At 43.6% G+C, this 23,002-nt stretch overlaps 1 protein-coding gene and 1 pseudogene across 11 annotated transcripts in view; one reads left to right on the top strand and one right to left on the bottom strand.

The window, feature by feature from the left end:
- Positions 1-23,002, top strand: part of SLC4A8 (solute carrier family 4 member 8) — a 121,878-nt gene that overhangs the window by 76,060 nt on the left and 22,816 nt on the right. For 9 of the 11 annotated variants that reach the window (XM_036299415.1, XM_036299417.1, XM_036299416.1 and 6 more), the window contains 8 exons: positions 426-600; positions 1,200-1,333; positions 2,418-2,663; positions 6,267-6,372; positions 7,220-7,381; positions 9,533-9,646; positions 17,372-17,533; positions 18,302-18,553. In XM_036299415.1, the coding sequence (XP_036155308.1) occupies positions 426-600; positions 1,200-1,333; positions 2,418-2,663; positions 6,267-6,372; positions 7,220-7,381; positions 9,533-9,646; positions 17,372-17,533; positions 18,302-18,553 (1,351 nt within the window). Of the gene's footprint in view, positions 1-425; positions 601-1,199; positions 1,334-2,417; positions 2,664-6,266; positions 6,373-7,219; positions 7,382-8,130; positions 8,228-9,532; positions 9,647-17,371; positions 17,534-18,301; positions 18,554-23,002 lie in introns of those variants that run through there. The other 2 variants (XM_036299424.1, XM_036299426.1) reach the window with 2 other exon arrangements.
- Positions 19,761-19,835, bottom strand: LOC118652394 (annotated as a pseudogene).

Here is a 23,002-nt window from a genome sequence, read left to right as displayed (position 1 = left end):
CAAATTTGAAGTTTGAAACTAATAATTTCACGTTAATTTTTTGGAACTTTCTATTGAATGGGTAATATACACACTAAATCAATTCTTTTTATGCGTAGGGTAACCATTCACATTCATGATCTTGGTTGCAAACAGAGTCTGTACTGACCCCAGACGGTAGTCTTGCTAAGATGAAATACATGCAAATGATTCTTTGGTTCGCACATGAGGACATAAGCCCACATTACTCATTGCAACGGGCTGTGGACTCAGTGAGGGTATTTTTTCCCTCTCAGAGTGCAACTGAGTCTTGTACTTGGGGTCAAATTGAAGCCAAAGTACTACCTCCGGGCAGAGCACATTTGAAGTGCTTTTAAATGTGTGCTGTTCGCATGCTTCTCTGAGAGAGGGACTGTGCTCGAGGCCTGTCTGCTGTGTTCCCACAGGCTCTTTGGAGGCTTGGTGCTGGACATCAAGCGGAAGGCCCCTTGGTACTGGAGCGACTACCAGGATGCACTCAGCTTGCAGTGTTTGGCCTCCTTTCTGTTCCTGTACTGTGCCTGCATGTCACCTGTCATCACCTTTGGGGGATTGCTCGGAGAAGCCACTGAGGGACGCATAGTAAGAACTTTTAACCACTACTCATGGTCCCAAAGAAGATACAACATATTGTGGTGGCTGGCACGTCCACTGGGGGAGAAATTGCCTGGGCTAGGACTAAGGACACCAGAGTCTTTCTGTTGAATTACTATGTATTCTGATTTCATACCAAGCAGCAACACAGTTCTTGCTTTAGAGCAGACTCACTTCTGTTTGAATATCAATTTCTGTAGCTGATCGCCCAGTTGAATTGCCTGTTGCCCCAAGGATGGAAAATAATATATTAATGTCATTTAAAAATAAGATTTAGGTGACTGTATGACAGATTGTTGTGTGAATGGTATCACTGTGCTTTCTGAATCTGTTAAATACTGAAGTGAGTCACTGCAGAACAGGACTTAGTTAAGGAACCATATGTAGATGGATTTGGGCTTCTGAGTTATCAGTGATGCCATTTACAGGAGTATTAGACAGTGTGTACATATCACTCTTGCTAAGATGAAATACAAGCAGATGATTCGTTGGGGCACACATGAGAACTAAGTCAGGAATGTACATAAGTCCACATTACTCATTGCAACAGGCAGTGGACTCAGTGATGATTTTTTTTTTCCTCTCAGAGTGCAATTGAATCCTTGTTCGGAGCCTCCATGACTGGGATTGCCTATTCCTTGTTTGCAGGACAGGCTCTCACCATCCTGGGAAGCACTGGGCCAGTGCTTGTGTTTGAAAAGATTTTGTTCAAATTCTGCAAGTAAGACATTTGGTTTACTGAAAACTCTAATGGATGTGTTATTGGGCTGTTAGGCTTCAATGCCAGGGTCTCATATGTATAAGTAGGCAAACATCATTCTTGGCAGTAAAAACCTGAAGAATCAACATCATTTGGTCTATTGTCCTGCCTCCAAGTAGTACTGTACCTAAAACAGCGGATTTCCTAGTCTTTTTTTTTTTTAATCCTCACCAGAGGATATGTTTTTACTGATTTTTAGAGAGAGGGGGAGGGAGAGAGAAACATCGATTGGTTGCCTCCAGTGAGGATTGAACCTGCAACCTAGGTATGTGCACTGACCAGGAATCAAACCAGCAGTCTTTGGTGTATGGGACAGCGCTCCAACTGACTGAGCCGCACCTTCACTTTATCTTTAAAAAAACTTTCCCTCGCTAATTCAGACTCCTCCCATTTCCATTTCAAGTCAGTTTTAAATTTGGTCTAATATATCCTTTTGTATTCTGATTGCAATGCCCTGATTTCCCTACTTTTCCTAGAACTGATTTTTAAATAGACTTTTGTATTAGAAATAGGAGCATATGGAACAAGAGCTATGTAGCTTTTTTATATGTATACATTTTTATTGATTATAGAGAGAAAGGGAGAGAGAGAGAGAAACATCAATGATGAGAGAGACTCATTGATCAGCTGCTTCCTGCACGCCCCCTACAGGGGATCGAACCCACAACATGGGCATTGTCCCTGACTGGGAATCGAACTGTGATCTCCAGGTTGATGCTCAACCACTGAGCCACGCCAGCTGGGCCAGCTTTTTTGTCTTAACTGCAATAATAAGATCTTAATCACATTGGGCAGTAATGGCAGAAATGTGTGTGAGACAGTTCTCCATTTTCCATGTTCTTGCGATAGCAGATACCACCCATGAAGCAAATCTTTGTCACAACTGTCCCAAGGCAGCATTTAAAAGTGAAACACAGTCAGAATTCGGGAGAAATTGGGTTGCAATACTGGTCAGATAAAATGAGATGAATTAACCATGTTTCTGACCCTTTGTCTCTTAATGCCATCCCTCCATGCTTTTTGATGAACTTTTGTCTTATTTCAGAGACTATGCTCTTTCATACCTCTCCTTGCGTGCTTGTATTGGACTGTGGACTGCCTTCCTATGTATTGTTCTTGTGGCAACTGATGCCAGTTCCCTTGTCTGCTACATTACTCGCTTCACTGAAGAAGCATTTGCCTCCTTAATTTGCATAATTTTCATCTATGAAGCAATAGAAAAGCTGATTCACCTGGCAGAGACCTACCCCATCCACATGCATAGCCAGTTGGACCACCTTAGCCTGTATTAGTAAGTATGCTTCTGCAAGTCTTTTTTTTTTTTTTTTTTTTTTTTTTTTTAATTGAGCAAAAGGCCTGAGTTTAATGACTGATACAGTATGCCAGGCAGTGCTTACAGTTTCTGTGATGGAACTATCTTGGCCCTTTGGGAAACAGAGCTCAGATATGGATGTGGAGACTCCTGCCAGAGGAGAAAAGTCAACATTGATGACAGAGAAGATGGACTAAGAGTGAAACTCAGATGGGAGTTGAGAAATGCTTTCCAAGCATGTCTTTTGGTTCCAGGCATTGAGACAAAAATAGGCTGCTAAAGCAGCAGGGATAATTCAGTTTAGTTGTTGGGAAGAACTACTTTTTGTAGGGACTTGTGAGATCCTGGGACCATGTTATCAAGATACTGCATCTAGAAATTATTTACTTACCTAGATTTCAACTAAAGAGACTGTGTTTTCTTCACATGTTCAACATAGCTTGGTTCAGCTAGAAAAGAAACACAGTATTTGTGTTTTCAACCATTAAGAAGAGTCTGGTCCTATACAACATTTCTTCTCTGGAATAGTATTCTCCAAATTGTAACTAAAGACTTTCATCCTTTAGTTCTGTGCCTCAAATTCCATTCCTTCTGGCTGTACAGTTCTGATCTGGAGGGTCTGGTTGTGAAGTGGACAATTCCAACCTGAAACTGCCTGGGCAGATAGAGCGCACTGAATGGAGGGGTCTGCTATCAATCAACAGATACACTTTTATAGGTTCTAGTTATCTGTACATCAACCTAAAAATCAAAATTTATACAAAACTTATTAGGATTTATAAAAATTGTTTTATCACAAAATAACCACCATTAGGGAGTGTAATCTTTGAAGCCTAGTGGATTGTGAGTTGGCATTGGAGCTCTGAATTGCCCACTGGCAGTGGAGTAAGTTCATTCTTTGACCTTTTTTATAATTTATTTATTTAACAAGTATTTGCTGATCATCTACTGTTTTAGGCCCAGGAAAAAGTGATGAATATGATAGACAAAGGATCTATCCTCATGAGACGTATATCTAAGTGGGAGACAACAGACAAAAGTAATCAGCCCTGCACTGAGTAGACTTTGGGTCTGGATACTGTAATTCTTTGTTAATAAAGCTCAAATGGTATTTTTATTATTTGCATTCTACTGTTGGTTCATATGGAGCTGATGTGAAGCTAGAACTTTCCAACTCTTTAAATGATTTTATGTTAATATGTGTGGAACTGATTTTTTAAAATATAATTTCTTTTAAAGAGCAGTTTTAGTTAGGTTCACAGCAAAAATGAGCAGAAAGTACAGAGAGTTCCCATATACCCTCCTGCTCCCACATATGCATAGCTTTCTCCACTATCAGTATCCCATACCAAAGTGGTACGTTTGTTGTAATCAATGAACTTGTATTGATACATCATTATTATTCGGTGTCCATAGTTTACATTAGGGTTCACTCTTGGTGTTACACATTCTGTGAGTTTTGACAAATGTATAAGAGCATTCCATCATTGTAGTTTTATACCGAGTAGTTTCACTGTCCTAAAAATCCTTTGTACTCTGCCTTTTCATCCTACCCTACCACCCCAATCCCTGGCAACCACTGATCTTTACCCTGTCTCCATGGTTTTGCCTTTTCCACAACATCATACAGTTTGGCAAAATCATACAATATGGACTGGCCAGGCATCTCAGTGGGGACCCCCACCCTGAAGGGGGTGTGACCAGCTGCAAACAGCCATCAGCCCCTCACCCAGGCTGACCAGGCACCCAAGCGGGACCCCCACCCTGATCCGGGACACCCTTCAAGGCAAACCAGCTTGTCCCCACCTGTGCACCAGGCCTCTATCCTATATAGTAAAAGGGTAATATGAAAACTGACCCTAACAGCAGAAAGACTGGGAATGACTGGTCACTATGACACACACTGACCACTAGGAGGCAGACACTCAATGCAGGAGCTGCCCTCTGGTAGTCAGTGCGCTCCCACCGGGAGCTCTGCTCAGCCACAAGCCAGGCTGATGGCTGCCAGTACAGCGGTGGTGGTGGGAGCCTCTCCTGCCTCTTCAGCAGCACTAAGAATGTCTGACTGCAGCTTAGGTCTGCTCCCTACTGGCAAGTGGACATCCCCCGAGGGCTGCCGGGCTGCCAGAGGGATGTCTGATTGCCATTTTAGGCCCAATCCCCCAGGGAGCAGGCCTAAGCCAGCAGGTGGTCATCCCCCGAGAGGTCCCAGACTGCAAGAGGGCACAGGCCGGGCTGAGGAACCCCCCTCCCCCCGAGTGCACAAATTTTTGTGCACCGGGCCTCTAGTAATTAATAAATAATGATACAATAACTAATAAATAATAATAAACTCTGTGTTTCAGGTACTCACAACTATAAACCTACTTTTGTCCCACCCTTTATTTGACCCCCTTTACTCTATTCATCCTCCCCACCCCTATCCCTTTCTTGTAACCACCATGCTGTTGTTTATGTGTATAAATTCGTTTGTTGTTTTTGTTTGTTCACCTGTTACTTTTTGTTTTATATCTCGCGTATGAGTGAAATCATGTGGTTCTTTCTGTCTGACTTATTTCACTTAGCATAATATTCTCAAGATCTGTCCATGTTGTGGCAAATGGCAGTATTTTATACTTTCTTATGGCTGAGTAGTATTCCATTGTATACATATACCACATCTTCTTTATTCAGTTGTCCATTGAAGGACCCTTAGGATTTTTCTTTTGTCTAGCTATACTAAAGTACATCCATTCACCTACTGAAGGACAACTCTGTTGCTTCCAAGTTGGGAATTGATTTTTTTATACCTAAATCCAGGACTTTATAGATTTCCTATTACTTTTCATTATGTTGATCCCTCCTATTTTATAAACTGTTGAGATCTTTTTGAATTTTAATTCTGTTTATGCTGTATCCTTAGAAGACATGCTCATTAGATTCTTATATGAAATGAAAGTGGTGGGAATGGCTATGTCAGTTGAACGTACAGGGAGCCATTCAGGCATGAAGCATGCTGAGACTTGGAGGCAGCATGGTGGCCAGTGGGACAGGTCTGGTCTGGTCTGGTCTGGTTTAGATAGAGGAAGAGACCTGGGAAGCCAGGGAATGGCCAAGATAGTGGATTACCAGGGATGACACAGTGTTAGGAAGAGCTTACATCGCGATTATGGGAGACTGAATTTTAGAGCAATCATGTGACGGGTATAGGGAGCAAATCATCCAGGTTTAGAGAAAACTGTTGGGCGCAGAGTGGGTTATCATGTCCTCCTTGCTGTGTAGATTGAATTCCATAGGACAAGCCTAAGAGATAAAAACTAAGAAACCACCAGGGCTCATTCTGAGTGCATCAGATGCTAAGCTTGGTTGTCAATACAATAGAATCCAAGACCCACACACTGATTTGAGTCCATATTTATTAATGACTGACTGAAAAACCAGGGTGTGGTTGGGCCTCATCCAGTAGAACCAACCTCAGGAATCTCAAGTGGGCATAGGAGAAGCAAAGCAGGCTCTGATACTAAAGCCTTTAACCCAGTCATGGCTAAAAATATTCTATTGAATAGTTGGCTGCTTTCCTCAGGAATCTTTTTTCCCCTCCAGCTGCAGGTGTACTGTCCCAGAGAATCCAAACAATCACACACTACAGTATTGGAAGGACCAAAACATCGTGACAACAGAAGTCCACTGGGCTAACCTGACTGTTACTGTAAGTCTGGGAGCTGCCAGTCGGCCTAGCATTGTGACTACCAGATTTAAGGGAGTCTTCTAGGTAGAAGTGGGTAGCCCTTTAGCAAGCTCTGACATTTACAGAAATAAAATATTTTTCTTCTTTTAAACTATTCTTACTGACTTCCCCCCCCTTCAAAATTGTCTTGCACATAAAGATAAAATAATATTATTTCTTACTTCTCTCTCACATGCAATAGCTACCCCCTATCCAGTGACCCTGCACTAAAGATATGTGGGGATGAAACCAGGCAGGGTTGGGGAGTAGATCCAGGTTTTATGGAGCTTGAAGGACATTCAAATCAACAAGGCCTCTGTAATAAAAATAGTACAAATTGCTGGGGCCCTCTTAGAACCTCGTGTTTTCTTGAAACAGTTCTGGTTTCATTTTCAAAAGTGTCTTAGTTCGGCCCAGCCAGTGTGACTCAGTGGTTGAGCATTGACCTATGAACCAGGAGGTCCTGGGTTGATTCCGGGCAGGGCACATGCCTGGGTTGCAGGCTCAGTCCCCAGTAGGGAGCATGTAGGAGGCAGCCAATCGATGATTCTTGCTAATCATTGATATTTCTATCTCTCCCTCTCCCTTCCTCTGAAATCAATGAAAAAAATATATATTTTAAAAATGTCTTAGTTCAGACCATAAGTAGTCACCCTACCTGGAAGGGGCCTATGCAAGTGATACCTGCACAACTACATGAAGGTTAATGCTGCTGGCAGCATATGCTATCCAGCAGTTGCAGGATCACAGTGAGTGGTGGACTCCAAAGGCAGCCTCTAGTTTCTCCCTCCGGCCTGCTTTTCATTATCCAGAATGTTTGTTTCTCCAGGAATGCCAGGAGATGCATGGAGAGTTCACAGGACCTGCATGTGGCCATCATGGACCCTATACTCCTGATGTGCTGTTTTGGTCCTGCATTCTCTTCTTCACCACCTTCATCCTTTCAAGCACCTTAAAGACATTTAAGACAAGCCGCTATTTCCCAACCAGAGTAAGTAGCATGTTCATACATTTCTTTTGTGTTAGAATCCTATATAATAAAAGGCTAATATGCAAATTGACAGAATGATGGGACGACTGGTCGCTATGACATGTACTTAGCAGCAGGGGGCAGATGCGCAATGCAGGAGCTACCTCCTGGTGGTCAGTGCACTCCCCCACTCAGCCAGAAGTCCTGAGCCGGGCTCACGGCTGGCTCCGTGGGGAGCGGGCCTAAGCCAGCAGGCAGACATCCCCCGAGGGGTCCCAGACTGTGAGAGGGTGCAGGCCGGGTGGAGGGACCCCCCCCACCCCCCACCCCCAGTGCACAAATGTCATGCACCAGGCTTCTAGTTCTAATATAACAGCCTCATCTCAGCCTCCATGCTGCTTGCTGAGTAGAGTGGCAGGTGGAGAGTTCTAAATGTCCTGATGAGCTACACTGCAGCATCTCTTCTTCTAATGACCAACAGCCCCTTTCATAAATGTGTGGTGTGGAATGAGGAGTTAATATATGTAAAAGATTTTTGATTTAAAAGCACAGGTGAGTTTAAGGTGGAGTAGTGTTCTCTAACAGCTACTAAGTCTCATTTCTGGAATGCTATTAAGTTGTATTTCTAGAATGCAATAGAAAAAATAGGCCTGGCTACTTAATGTAATTAATTGGGATGATTGCTTTGGATTAGGTAGTGGGTCCCAAAGTCTCCTCTCAGGAATGGCTCTTGTAATAGCTTGTGAAATCACTTGTTAAATTGACTCCAGCAGTGAGAACGCTCCTGACTTGGTTTGCCTGACTGTTTGAAGCCTCAACAAGCTCTCCCTGATGCAGCTGACACTGTTTGTCATGCCCAGTTATGGTAGGACAGAATTATAGGCCAAGTTTAGAGTGGCTGAAGGGGCTATTGCTTTGAAAAGGAGTTTGAATCAGGAGGAATTGGTGGTTTTTCTGTGAGGTTTCAATCAGGCACGTTTGCAGGGCAGGATGTATGAATAGGGAATGGGGTCAGTTGATTGGATATTTACACCTACATCACTAAAACATTCTTAGACTTCAGTGGATCTACACAGTAATTAAGGAGATACATACTAGATATGCTCTGGGTCATTGTTTCCAGTCTGGACAAATAGTGAACAAATGGCAGTTATGTACTGACTACCAGCTCAGGTGTGGTTAAGTGCTGTAGGGGATGCAAAAGATTGGATAGGAAGTGGAAACATATGAAACAACCAGATCATATGAGACAGTAGTAAAGAGTTGGATGTAAGTGCCATAGGAGTTCAGAGGAGAGAAGAGTCACTGGGCCCCAGGATGGTCAAGATGGGCTTCATGGTGGGGACAGCTACATGTTCAGAGAATTTATGTAACCTTCAGAGGAGAACTAACAAAACCAGGGAGGGGGAGCTGGAAAACTCAGGTTTCAAAGGAAAGCAAAGTCAGGTTCAGGTAGTAGTGATGTTAAACATGGCTGAGATATATTTTGCTCTATTTCTGTTGGAAGTTTAGCTTAAGACAGGCACTGAGCATTTCAGGCACATTGTATTTATTAAAGCTACACTAAACTATGAAGTGGGTTAGTCCTCTTAGGAAAAAACGGTGATAAATGCTATGGAGAAAAATAAAGCAGGGAAGGAGTATAGGAAGAGCTGGGGAGGCAGGTGGCAACCAATTTTAAGTAGGGTCATCAAAGAAGACCTCATGAAGGTTGTATTTGGGTGAACATAAAGGAGGTAAGGGAGCGACCCAAGAGATTACTGGAGAAAAAACATTCGAGATAGAAGGATGAGTAAGTTCAAAGACTCATGTGGGAGTGAGTCTGCCATGGTTAAGAAACAACAGGGAGGTCTGTGCGCTGGAGCAGAGTGAGCAAGCAGAGAGCATTAGGAGCTGGGTTCAGAGAGGTAATGATGCCAGTGAGTGGGGGCCTCATAGGCCAAGAGGGCCTTTTGGGTTTTTAACTCAGTGAAATGAGCAACCATTTCGGGGTTTTGTTGGAGGCATTAACTTGGGCATATTAACATATTCCTGTTATTTAAATATGCTTGTATTAATTCAAGTATAAAATTAAAGCATTCTCCTCAGGATTTTTAAAACTTTTGCAATATTAAATACTTTTCTACTGCATTCAACCTACTAAAGCACTTTTCTAATTCTTTTGCATGCCAGGTCCGCTCCATGGTGAGTGACTTTGCCGTTTTCCTCACAATCTTCACAATGGTGATTATTGATTTTTTGATTGGAGTCCCATCACCAAAACTTCAAGTTCCAAGTGTGTTCAAGGTAAACAGATCACAGGGTACTTGGTGCCTCATGTAATTTCATAGGATCTGCTTTGGAGTTCATTTCAAAGGCCTCTTTCCAGACTCCAAATCCTGAGTTTTTCAGTCCTCTATGAACCGTGCTCTTTATGCCTTACTTTCAGAAAAGGGAGCTTGTCAGGCTTGGCTAAGTTCAAGTCAGAAAGGAGCAAGCCTCAGTTCATTTAATGAACAAAACGTATTTTTTATTATCATTAATGCAACTCAACTGTTTTTATTTTTAAATTAATTTATTTTAAAATTTACCTTTATTGTTGAAAGTATTTCAGATGTTCCCCTTTTCCCCCCATTGACTCCCTCTACCCTCCACACCCCCAGGCCTATGGCACTATTGTCTGTGTTTAAGCGTTATGCTTATATGCATATAAATTCTTTGATTAATCTCTTTCCTCCCCCCAACCCCCCCCCCGCCCGCCTCCCCCACCCCCCTCCAGCACCCCTGCCCGCCCCCACCCACCCCCACCCCTCCTCCCCGCCTTTCCTCTGAGATTCGCCAGTCTGTTCCATGCTTCCATGCTTCTGGATCTATTTTGTACACCAGTTTATTTTGTTCATTTTTTATTATAGTTGACATACAATATTATATTAGTTTTAGGTATACATCCCAGTGATTAGACATTATATAACTTACTAAGTGATCATCCCGATAAATCTAGTACCCATCTGACATCATACATAGTTATTAGAATATTAACTATATTCTCTATGCTGTACTTTACATCCCCATGACTATGCTGTAATAACCAATTTGTACTTTTTAATCCCTTCATCTTTTTCACCCATCCTCCCAACTCCTCTCCCATCTGGCAGCCATCAAAATGTTCTCTGTATCTATGAGTCTGTTTCTGTTTTGCTTCTTCATTTATTTTTTAGATTCATTTGTTAATAGATATGCATTTATTGCCATTTTATTGTTCATGTTTTTTATCTTTTTTTCCTTTCTTTTTCTTAAAGAAGACCCTTTAACATTTCATGTAATACTGGTTTGCTGGTGATGAAGTCCTTTAGCTTTTCTTTGTCTGGGAAGTTCTTTTAAAAATTTTTTTTTTTTTAAATATGGTTTTATTGATTTCAGAGAGAGGAAGGGAGAGGGATAGAGAGATAGAAACATTGATGAGAAATAAACATTAATTGGCTACCTCCTACACGACCCCTATTAGGAATCGAGCCCACAACCTGGGCATGTGCCCTGACTGGAATTGAACTGTGATCTCCTGGTTCATGGGAAGGTGCTCAACCAACTGAGCCACAGTGACTGGGTGGGAAAGTTCTTTATATGTTCTTTGATTCTAAATTATAGCTTTTTAGGATAGAGTAATCTTGTTGTAGGTCCTTGTTTTTCATCACTTTGAATATTTATTGCCAATCCCTTCTGGCTTGCAAAGTTTCTGTTGAGAAATCAGCTGACAGTCTTATGGGAGCTACCTTGTAAGTAACTAACTGCTTTCCTCTTGCTGCTTTTAAGATTTTCTCTTTGTCTTTAACGTTTTGCATTTAAATTATGATGTGTCTTGGTGTGGCCTTTTTGGGTTCATCTTGTTTGGAACTTTTTGTACTTCCTGGACTTATATGTCTATTTCCTTCACTGGGTTAGGGTAGTTTTCGGTCATTATTTTTTCAAATAGGTTTTCCATTTTTTGCTTTCTTCTCTTTCTGGTACTTTCATGGTGTGAATATTGGAATGCTTGAAGGTTTTCCAAAGGCTCCTTACACTATCTTCATATTTTTAAATTCTTTTTGCTCTTCTGATTGGGTGTTTTTGTGTGTGTGTTGTTGTTGTTTTTTTGCTTCCTTATATTCCAAATTGCTGATTTGATTTTTAGCTTCATCTACTCTACTGTTGATTCCCTGTAATATTCTGCATTTCCGTTAGTGTATCCTTCATTTCTCGTTCTTTTTTATGGTTTTCACGTCCTTTTTAATACTGTTGATGTTCTCTCTAAGTTCAGCTACTCCTTCCCTAAGCTCATTGGGCATCCTTATAACTAGTATATTGAATTCTGCATCTAGTAGATTGCTTGTCACTGTTTTGTTTAGTTCTTTTTCTGGAGTTTTGTTCTGTTCTTTCATTTGGGATGGGTTCTTTGTCTCCTCATTTTGGCAGCCTCCATGTGTATGTTGCTATGTATTAGGTAGAGCTTCTATGTTTCCCAGGCTTGGTAGAGTGGCCTAATATAGTAGGTGTCCTGTACAGTTTAGTGACACAGCCTACCTCATCACCCAAGCTGAGCACTCCAGTTGCGTTCCACCCCCCACTCCCCGCCAATGTGGGCTGTGTACATACTCCTGTTGTAGTTGAGCCTTGATTACAGTTGGCATACCAATGGGAGGGATTTACCCCCACACCAATCTGCTGCAAGGGCTGGCTGGGCCCACCAATTATTGTGGAGGATCAGCTGTGCAGGGGCCCACCTCACAGAGCAGGACTTATTTCAGTGGGACTCTGGTGCCCACTGAGTTTGCCCCCGTGAAGCTGGTTGAGTGGTATTTTGACCTGGTCTTAAGATGTCTACCAGGTGGGTTAGCTTTGGGGCCTACCGGAAGATGCAGGCCAAGGTCAGCCCCTGCCTGTGTTCTGTCCAGGGTCACCTGGCTTTAGCTACCAAGCAATCTGCAACTGGGTGCTACTTGTGCTGGGCTTGGAGGTGCCCAGGAGAAGCCAAACTGAGAACCACAGCCCAAGAGAGGCCAAGCTGTGAACCATGGTGGCCTGGGGCCTGGGGCCACTTAGGGAGAGGTATGGGACACACTGAGGCCAAATGCTATTTGTTTGAGATATTTTGGGAAAGTCTGAAGCACAAGCCAAGACATGTCATTCATATGGAAAGGCACTGGAAACAGCTTGGGTGTGCCTAAAAGTTTGGTGAGGTGGGGTCTCAAGGAATTTCCATGGCAGGGCAAACAGTGATAGCCAGGTTGATGGAGTCTCAAATATGGTGCTTGCTTGCTGGCTCTGTTGGGGAAGGGCTCATCAAAGGAACAATGGCATTTGCCAGAACTTTTGTCTGAGAGAAAGTTGTGCCCCCAATTCTCAGCCTGATGGCAGACACTCAGTTCCTCCCCTAATATCCCTGGTGCCTTTTGAGCTGCTATCCCAGTGCTGGAGTTCAGAAGAGTGAGTCAGAGTAAGTGTGTGCACAGGCCCTTTAAGAGGAACTGCCTGGGACTCCAGCAGCCCTTCATCTCACTCAACTCAATTCCTGCTGATTTTTACAGCCAGATATTATGGGAATTTCTCAGCTCCGGAACCCTCACACTGGGGGCCTGGTGTGAGGCTGGAACCCCTCACTCCTCAGGGTGTTCCTCCACAACCAAGATGTCCCTTCTGATGTTCATTTTCCACACGTGGGTGTTGCACTAGCCCACTCATCATCTCTGCCCTTCCTACCAGTTTCGATGTGCCTTCTTTAAATCCCTAGTTTTAGGACTTCCATTCAGCTAGATTCCAGGTGGTCTGAATGATGGTTGTTCTATAGTTTAGTTGTAATTTGGATGTGGTTGTGGGAGGATACAAGTACCACATTTCCCTATGCTGCCATCTTGACCAGAAGTCTGCCACTTAACTGTTTTTAATGTTAAGGTTTAAATCACTAGAATGTGCACATTTACATTAATGCATACCAGTTAGTGTGGAAATGTGGGTCTCTGGCACAAGTCTGGTTAATGGCACTTTCATTGAGCACCAACTGTATGAGGCCACTGGGAAGGGTGAGAAAGGTAAATGTAGGACTTAGTCCTACCCTAACGGATCTTGCCAGGTGAGGAGGTGAGCTAGCGAAGGTGCCTCATCCACAGCCTAGGGCTTCTGCCAGAGTAACCATGACATGTCTTCAACCCTATTTCATTGTTTGCATAACTCTCTATAATCTATAATATTTTCCCAAACACCTATATAAAAAATAAAGTAAATGATCAATATGTGGGACTGCAAATCTAATTCTGTTTGGGGACACTGACTAAGTAAATAGAGAAGATGGAAAAGCTGAACTCAGCTCCATAGATCCCCACAAGGGGTAGAGGAGAAAAAAAACTGGCTATACTCAGTGACTGGAGAAGAATCATATAATGAGAGGATGGGGAGGAAAAGGAAGATAGGAATAAAGGAAGTCTTTGACTTATAATGGCCTTTGTCTCCCCTTTCTCTGCCTAAAGTAGGCCTGAAATTTTTGTATTGTATTTTGGTAAATTTGCTGAAATGCCACCAGTTAGAAATTTATGGATTAAAAAACACCCTCTTTAAACCTGTAATACTTCCAATAATATGTCATTCTCACTTTTTCAGTTGCCTCTCCCTCTTACCTAGCTCAGGTCAACTCTGCAGGAGGAATGAATTTTGCATAAAAATAAGTAATTTGGGAGCATTAAATAGTCCTTGAAATGGTTCCCTGATGGGTAGGCTTAATATAGTCAGAAGGCACTGAATTCCTGGGACATCTGGGAAGAAGGTCTCTGGGAGATGGAAGAAAGATGAGAAAGGGAAATGGAAGAATGTCAAAGAAAATGTTCATTGGCAGGCCTTGCTTTCAGGAACCAGAGAGGAAATATTCTTTTTCCCTTTCATATTTCTCCACATAGCCCCCAAGACCCAATCTGTAGGTTAGTACTATTACTAATGGCTTAATGTCAGTCAGAGTTTAATAAGTTATTGTGTTGGCCTGACAGTTTAGTTACCACTTAGAACATTATTAAGGAGACTAAAAGATTTTGTAAACTTTTATAATCTAACCCATTTATAATTTGGGACTTGGTGACATCATTGAAGAGTCTTTGAATCCTAGAGTCATGACCAAATATGGAACCAAATACTTAGATATAACAGCCTTGGCTTTGTTGAGTTTGGGTCAATTCTGGGCCAGTTTGTATCCTGGGCCTTTATACTCCACTAGAGGCCCAGTGCACGAATTCATGAACCTTGAAAGGAACTGTGGGCTGCAAGCCTGTGGTAGGCACATGGGCAGGTCTCGGTCCATCCTCCATGCCCCCGCCTGGGCCCTCCTGCCGTGGCCCCTGGTCTCCTATCTGCTGGCAGCCCCGCTCCTGCTGCCGCTGCTCCCACATGCTGACAGCGCCACCCAGTTCGAACCCACTGTTGGCGCGGAGCGATTGGGGCTGGTGCCAGCAGCAGGTGTGTGCGGCAGCTGCTGCCCTGATCGCCCCTCAGGAGCAGGGAGGTGGGGAGGTGGAGGAGACCTTAGGGGCGATTAGGGCCGGCAGCCACCACTTGCACCTACTGATGGTGCTGAGTGATCGGGACCGGTGCCAGGAACTGGCACTGCGTGAGAGCGGCCGCTCCAGTGCCGGCTGCGGGTGCAAGTGAAGCCAGCGCTGGCAGTGGGTGCGAGCGCCAGGTGAGACCATGGCGAGGGGGAGCAAAGAATTTTCAGGAGCCACCAGAGGCTAGCCCCGATGACAGCGAACAGCGCTCGCCTTGGTCTGGCATTCCTGCTCATCTGCTCTACCATCCCGCCGCTGCCAATGCCTGCCATGTTCCACACACGCCCCCTGGTGGTCAGCGCACATCATAGCAACCAGTTGTTTGGTTGTTCCAGTTGTTCTACCTTTCAATCTATTTGCATATTAGCCTTTTATTATATAGGATTACTGCTTAGCCAAACAAGGTGAACTTTTCCTCCTCAGAGTACTTTGGAAGGGGGAGGCAGGTTGAGGTTCTAGGAGAGTTTAGGTATGCCATGAACACCCAAATAAGATTTATGAACAGTGTGGTCTTACAGGGGCATTAGAAGGGTCAAACAAGTACCCAGATTCAGCAGTCTTAGTGAAACCAAATTGTAGAGTGTTTGAGTCTGAGTTAGTTGTATCATAAAACCAAAGAATGGATTCGCAGACTAAAACGGTTAATGGAAGCAAAGTTTATTGAGAGAAGCCAGTCCTGGAAAAGGTACAGCTAGAGTTCCAGGAGCAGACCAGTGTCCAGAACTTCCTTTACATATTACAGCCAGGTGTTAAAGTATATTAACCCATGTGTAGAGCCCCACATGGCCATAAGCCACATGGGCATAGGGAAGCATCCCCCTGGGACCCAGCACACCAGAGAGAAGAGAGAAAGAAGCAAGCGCTTTTTAATTTAGGGTGTGGATACAGTTTACAGCCTTGCTAGCTCCTGATTGGTCCTTTCAAATAATTCTGCCTTGATAATATCCTTGGGATTGGTTATAGGTCTCATTGTCTTGTGATTGGTTATCTGCAAGCTGCCTGTCTTAGCAACATTCATACATTTTAAAGCTCATGTCTCCCAAGTGCACCCTTCCTTCCCTGCCCAGTTGGGGTGCCTTAGTAACTCCACCTAGCTGGGTTCCTGGTTCTACTTCCTCCCCACGACCATGATCCCAATTCTTGACTACCTAGCTTCCTTCTGTCTCCTCATTAGGTTCCTCTCTCAAGTTTATAGTGCCTGGGCTCCTGTTTCAATGCTGATGGGAGAAGGCCCCTAACCCATTCTAAGCTAAGTCCATGAGATTATGTGCAGCTGGCTCTACTTTGCCTTTATTTGTCCTGTAGACATACATTATATGGCTTCAGGAGGAAGAGAGTCAAAGTTATTTATGTTTATTTTTAGAAATTATTAAATTATACTGGACAAAAAATTTTTTTGTTAATTATATTTTACTTGGGTTAATGTTGAGATAAATTTGTTTTCTCTATACATAGGGGTTTGGAGAGTAGGAGAAGGAAGTGAAGAACTATTGAGTATTCCATAAGAAGTTGATAATTGAGGATTGACTCTGATTAAGGTCATAGATTTCCTAAAGAGTTGCTGTACACTACAATATTGCAGAGTAGAACACAATGATGGGGTAGTTTCTGGAGTATGCATGAGGAGCAGATGAGAGTTTTCTTTAAGTATTAGACATCCTCCTATATAATAAAAGCCCAATATGCAAATTGAACAGCCGAACGACTGGTGGAATGACCGGTTGCTATGATGCTCACTGACCACCAGGGGGAAAACGCTCAACACAGGAGCTGCTCCCAGCCTGCAGGCCCCAGGCCAGCCAAGGCGGGTGCCAGTGGGTGCCCCCACTCCCTGGTTGCCCTGCTGGTCGCCCCCGCAGAGGGAGGGGACTGGCGGCAGCGGCAGGGGGCAGGGCCGGCAAGTGGCCTGCACTAGGTTGGCCAAGGCGGGTGCCAGCGGGGGCCCAATCATCCCGCTGGTCGCCCCACAGATCAGCCCTGATCGCCGGCCAGGCCTAGGGACCTTACCCATGCACAAGTTTTGTGCATCGGGCCTCTAGTTATAAAATAATTATGTCTGAGTGGAGTGCTTTGGTAGAAAGGAAAAAATGAAGAACCAAGAGTGTGGCAAAACGAAAGTTAGAAGTTCTTAAGTAAGTATGAGGCTGGGGAATCAGATGCAGAATTGGATAGGCTGGCTTTAAATAGAATCATATAGAACGCCTTGAGTGTAACTGAAGATAAGGAAGCATATATGCATGTAGGTAAAGAGAACCGAGTAAGGGAAATGTGTAAAAATCTGTCTTTCAAGTATATAGAGCTTATACTAAAAAAAAAAAAAAGTTTCTATATTAATGCCTTATTATTTTTTTTTAAAAGGATTCTTATTCAGGAATAAAAGAGTTGTAGATATTGTGATTCAGTTTGACCTGTTTTGCCCTAATGATTATAGTTAACTTAAAATTTAAAAATAAAACCTTGTTTTTTCCTTTAGCCAACAAGGGATGATCGAGGGTGGATTATTAGTCCCATTGGCCCCAATCCCTGGTGGACTGTGATAGCTGCAATTATCCCAGCTCTACTCTGCACTATCTTAATATTCATGGACCAGCAGATCACAGCTGTTATCATTAACAGGAAAGAACACAAGCTCAAGGTAACAAGAAATTCTGACCTAAAAGGATTAATGGCATTCTATTACATTTTTTAAAAAAATTTAGGGTAAACTATTTAGACCAGGAACTGTAGAACCTGGATAAAAGAAGTCATGGAAGGATCTCATAAGAGGTTTCTAGGGGTTTACCATCCCTAGAGTGGAACCAAATGGTATGATACAAAAGAAGCTTGGGCTCCACTACTCTCTTTTCAAACCTGTGGGGAAGCTGGGCTGGCAGAGTTCCTAGTGGTCCTTATTTAGCCACATGCTCTGGGTCAGGCTCATCTTCCTGAGGTTCAGGTCAGGACTTGGTCCACTGTTTCCTAGAGGCAGGTATTCTCTCATTGCTGTCCATTACTGGTGTTTCTAGAATAAACCTTAAGTTCAAGGATCCTACAGAGGTAGGGTAAGTTCCAATGTATGTATTAGTGAGAGGCTTAATGTGTTCATCTCTGTACTTTCCTTACTTAGAGTAGGCAATGCAAATTTAGCAAGGATCTGGAACCCAATAAGGACATTTATCTTCAACCCCTATAATGTCTACCATCTAGAATGGTCAAGATGTGGCTTGATCTCTGGTTACTCTTCCAAGAAAAGAATATTTGAGTGTGTGAGAGCACTTGCATAAAGAATGGATATTGGCATGCTTTGGACAAACTAAAGTTTCCCTTTTTTCCTCTGTTCCCTCCAAACGAGAAGGGGCTGGAATACTCTTAGCTCACTGTTCTATGCCCGACTGATGGTGATGGAGACTCTGTTTCCCTACAGAAAGGCTGTGGTTACCACCTGGACCTGCTAATGGTGGCCATCATGTTGGGTGTCTGCTCCATCATGGGCCTGCCCTGGTTTGTGGCTGCAACTGTCCTGTCCATCACACATGTGAACAGCCTCAAACTGGAATCTGAGTGCTCCGCTCCTGGAGAACAGCCCAAGTTCTTGGGCATCCGAGAACAGAGAGTGACAGGCCTTATGATTTTTGTGCTGATGGGCTGCTCAGTCTTCATGACGACTATATTAAAGGTAATCATTCATTTACTCATTAGGTAATATATTGAGTGCCTGTTTTGAAAATAAGGAAGATCATATTCTAATTGGGTAAGGTAGATAAGATGTGGTTAGGAAAGTTAATTAAGAAAACAAACAAGCCCTGGCCGGGTGGCTCAGGTGGTTGGCTGTAGGACTGTGCACTGAAAGGTTGCCAGTTTGATTCCCAGTCAGTGTACAGCCCATCAATGTTTCGCTCTTACATGGATGTTTCTCTATTTCCCTTCCTTTCTCTCTAAAAATCAATTTTTAAAAATCTTAAATAAAAACTAAAAGAAAGCAAACATAATAATTAGAGAATATAAGTGATAAAAGGAAATATATAGTGGTCTATGGTGCTAGATAGAATTGCAGGGGTACTGTTTTTTAGTTAGTGTCTCTAAGGAGATGGCAATTCAGGTGAGATGGACAGTGGGAGATGGCATGGGGGAAAGGGAGAACAGCAGTCTAGTGAGGCTCTTAGGTGGGAACGAATTATATGTGTTCTAGGAAACATCATGACCACGTGGCTCAAGGATGTTGAGTCAAGACAAAACACAGTGAAATGAGATCGAAGAGTGAGCAGGGACAGATCATGCAGGGCCTTGTTGACACTAGTAAAGGAAAACTTTAAAGGGTTTTCATGGGAGAGGGACATGATCCATTTTGTATTTTTAAAAGATTACTCTAGCTGATGATTACAGGCTAAAGTTTAGGGATGGGGAAAAATAGAAGTAGAGAAACCAGTAAGGCTATTACAGGTAAGAGATGATGGTGGTTTGGCTAAGAAAGTTGGTAGTAGGGATGGATAAAAGGCATAGCTTCTGTGTATTTTTGAGATAGATCCAAAGGTCTTGCTGGATATAGAATGGGGTGAGAAAGATGGAAAAGTCAAAATGTTTGCTAGGTTTCTGACTTGACTACCTGAGTGGAGAGTGATGGCATTTAAGTAGGTGGCAATGCCTTAACCATATGCATGTTATTAGGTTCTAAAGCCTCTTCCATCTTTTTAAAAATATATTTTTATTGACTTCAGAGAGAGGCAGGGAGTGGGAGAGAGAGAGAGATAGAAACATCAATGATGAGAGAAAATCATCAATTGGCTGCTTCCTGAATGCTCATCACCAGGGATTGAGCCTGCAACTTGGGCATGTGTCTTACCTGGAATTGAACCCTGACCTCCTGGTTTATAGGTCGAAGCTCAATAAACCACATTGTCCAGGCACCTCTTCCGTCTTTGTCAAGGGGAGTGCTAACCTTCTCTCCTTTCATACAACACTGAGAGTGATGGCATTTAAGATAGAGAAGACTGCCTGAAGGAGGAAGTGATTTCGTCAGGGGCAAGGCTGTGGCCAGATTTGGGATAAGATGTTCAGGAAGCATCTGAGTGAAGAGGCTAGAGGAGGGTTTTGAACGAAAAATATAAATGTGGGCGTCAACAGCACATAGGTGGTATTGACAGCCAAGGGAATAGATGGGTAAGTATAAAAGAGAAGTAGGAGCAGAGAGAAGAGCAGAGTATAAGGAGCTCCATATTTGGAAGCTGGGTAGAGGAGGAGACAGCAACAGAGACTCTAAAGGAGCTGCCAGAGGTAGGGAAACCAGGAGATGTAGTATCAAGGATGCCATGTGAGGGGACTGTTTAAACAGGAGGGATTAGTTCGAAACTGTCTAGAAAGATGAAGGCTAAACAAAGACCATTGGATTTGACCACACAGAGGCCTAATGTGACTTGACAAGAGCAGATACAGTAGGAAAATAGGGCAGAAGCTGAGTTACAGGGACTGAAGAATAAATAGGAAGTGAGGAAGAAAAGAGTACAAGCAGGCAGCTCTTTCACGAGGTTTTTCTATGAAGTGCAACAGAAAAATGGGCAGTGGCTGGTGTGAGATGTGGGGTTAAAAGGGGATTTTGGGAAAGTTGGAAGATAACTTAAATATGAGAAAAAGATGTTTTTGTGTGGGTGGAAGGCCTGTATCTTAGAAAAATTTTGGTGAAAGGGGACCTCTGTAGCCCTATCTCCAGGCCTCAACCATTGTGGTGCACTTATCTCACTTGCCTCCATTTCCCTTCTTTTTGGTGAATCTTCAACTACCAACACTGCAAATGCTATTTAAGGATAAGAATTGAAAGGGCCCCACCAGCGTGACTCAGTGGTTGAGCATCGACCTATGAACCAGAAGGTCACAGGTTCTATCCCGGTCAGGGCACATGCCCAGGTTGCGGGCTCGATCCCCAGTGTGGGACTTGCAGGAGGCAGCCGATCAATGATTCTCTTTCATCCTTGATGTTTCTATCCCTTTCTCCCTCTCCCTTCCTTTCTGAAATCAATAAAAATATATTTTTAAAAAAGAATTGAAAGGGATGGAAAAGGATTCTACAATGACTTCCTGTTTCACTACTTTCCACTCAATCTTGCCACCTCTTGTCATTCCCCTCCTACTTTCTGTCCCCAGCCCTACTGCACTCCCACCCATGGTCTAGGTGCCATCTGGAAGAGCCCAAAGATTGCTGCTCCTCCTGGAATGTAACCACAAAGTTATGGTGGTGATCAACACCTGGTCTTCCTATAACTGTCTCAGGAGTATTCTTTTAGGAAACCACTCAATAGTTAACCAACTTAGCACCAAACTGAGATGTCTGCTCACTCTGGAGCTGGAACAACATAAAATCCAATGGGGATTCATAGTTCTGGGAAGAATTATCTTTGAGAATGTTCTTTATCCCCAGAATAATGCAAGTTGAGTTTAGTCTTCAGTTATGAAACTTCCCTTGTCTTGGTTCTGTACTTCTCATTTTCCTACCTCATAGAAATGGTCTAAAGATTACCTGGATTAATAAATATGAAGAGATAGGTATGCATGTATACTCAAGTGTAGCATAATAATGTTGACATTTCTTCCCAAATCATTCCTTCTCTGATAAGATACCATGTCTTTCCACTCTTGCCCTCAAGTCTGGTGAGTAAGAAAAGGAAACTTTTTAAGTCCATATTAAAATACATCAAATCCCTGAGGAGATGATTGTGTGATTACAAAAAGTTTAAAAGGTACCCATTTTAACCCAGTTAAAAAATGGGCAGAAGACCCGAACACACATTTCTCGAAAGAGGACATACAGATGGCCAGTAGACCTATGAAAATATGCTCAACCTCACTAATCATCAGAGAAATGCAAATCAAAATCACAATGAGTTATCCTCACACCTGTCAGAAAAATGATCATAATTAAATCAACAAACAAGTGTTGGTGAGGATGTGGAGAAAAGGGAACCCTTGTGCACTGTTGGTGGGAAGGCAGATTGGTGCAGCCACTATGATAAACAGTGTGGAGGTTTCTAAAAAAATTAAAAATGGAACTGCCTAATGATCCAGCAATTCCACTTCTGGGTATTAATCTGAAGATACCCAAAACACTAATTTGAAAGAATATATGCACACCAACATGCATTGTAGCATCCTATCTAATAAAAGAGAAACATGGTAATTGGCGTATGACCGCTACCCTTCCCATTGGCTAATCAGGGCAATATGCAAATTAACTGCCAGCCAAGATGGCGGCCGGCAGCCAGGCAGCTGGAAGTGAACATGAAGCTTGCTTGCTTCAGTGACGGAGGACTCCAATGTTCCCCGCCTGACTTGCCGGCCTCTGAGCTGCAACTCTAAGCAACTATGTTACAAATATAGAAGCTAAACAAAACCCCAGAAACCTGCTTTAGTCCGCCGGGCTTCAGCCAGCAGGATCGTAACATTGTTTCAAATACAGAAGGTAAACAAAGGCCAGAAACCTGCTTTCAGCAGCGGAGGCCTAAGAGCTGGAGCCAAGCCTCAAAGCTAAAGCTGGCCCAGAAAAAAAAAAAAAAGAAAAAGTAAAAAAGGAGCAGTTGGGAGCTTCAGTCACCCGCCAGCCTGAAAACAGCCCTCAGCCCCTGACCCAGACTGGCCAGGCACCCCAGTGGGGACCCCCACCCTGAAGGGTGTGTGACCAACTGCAAACAGCCATCATCCCCTCACCCAGGCTGGCCAGGCACCCCAGTGGGGACCGCCACCCTGATCCAGGATACCCTTCAGGGCAAACCAGCTGCCCCCACCCGTGCACCAGGGCTCTATCCTATATAGTAAAAGGGTAATATGCCTCCCAGCACCGGGATTAGCGGAGCCGCGAGGCCTCCCGGCACCGGGATCAGTGTGACAGGGGGCAGTGCCCAAACCCCCTGATTGCCCTGCGGCTCTGTGTGTGACAGGGGGCGGGGCCACAACCTCCTTATCCGCCCTGCTCTGTTCGTGACAGCGGAAGGCACCCCAACCCCCTGATCAGCCCTGCTCTGTGCCTGATAGGGGGGAGCTCCCCAACCCCCTGATCGCCCTGCGGCTCTGTGTGTGACAGGGGGCAGCGCCCCAACCCCCTGATCGGCCCTGCTCTGTGTGTGACGGGGTAGAGCCATAA

This window comes from Myotis myotis, unplaced genomic scaffold (assembly GCF_014108235.1).
Source record: "Myotis myotis isolate mMyoMyo1 unplaced genomic scaffold, mMyoMyo1.p scaffold_m19_p_3, whole genome shotgun sequence".
Taxonomy (NCBI): domain Eukaryota; kingdom Metazoa; phylum Chordata; class Mammalia; order Chiroptera; family Vespertilionidae; genus Myotis; species Myotis myotis.
This window is presented reverse-complemented; position numbering and strand designations above follow the sequence as displayed.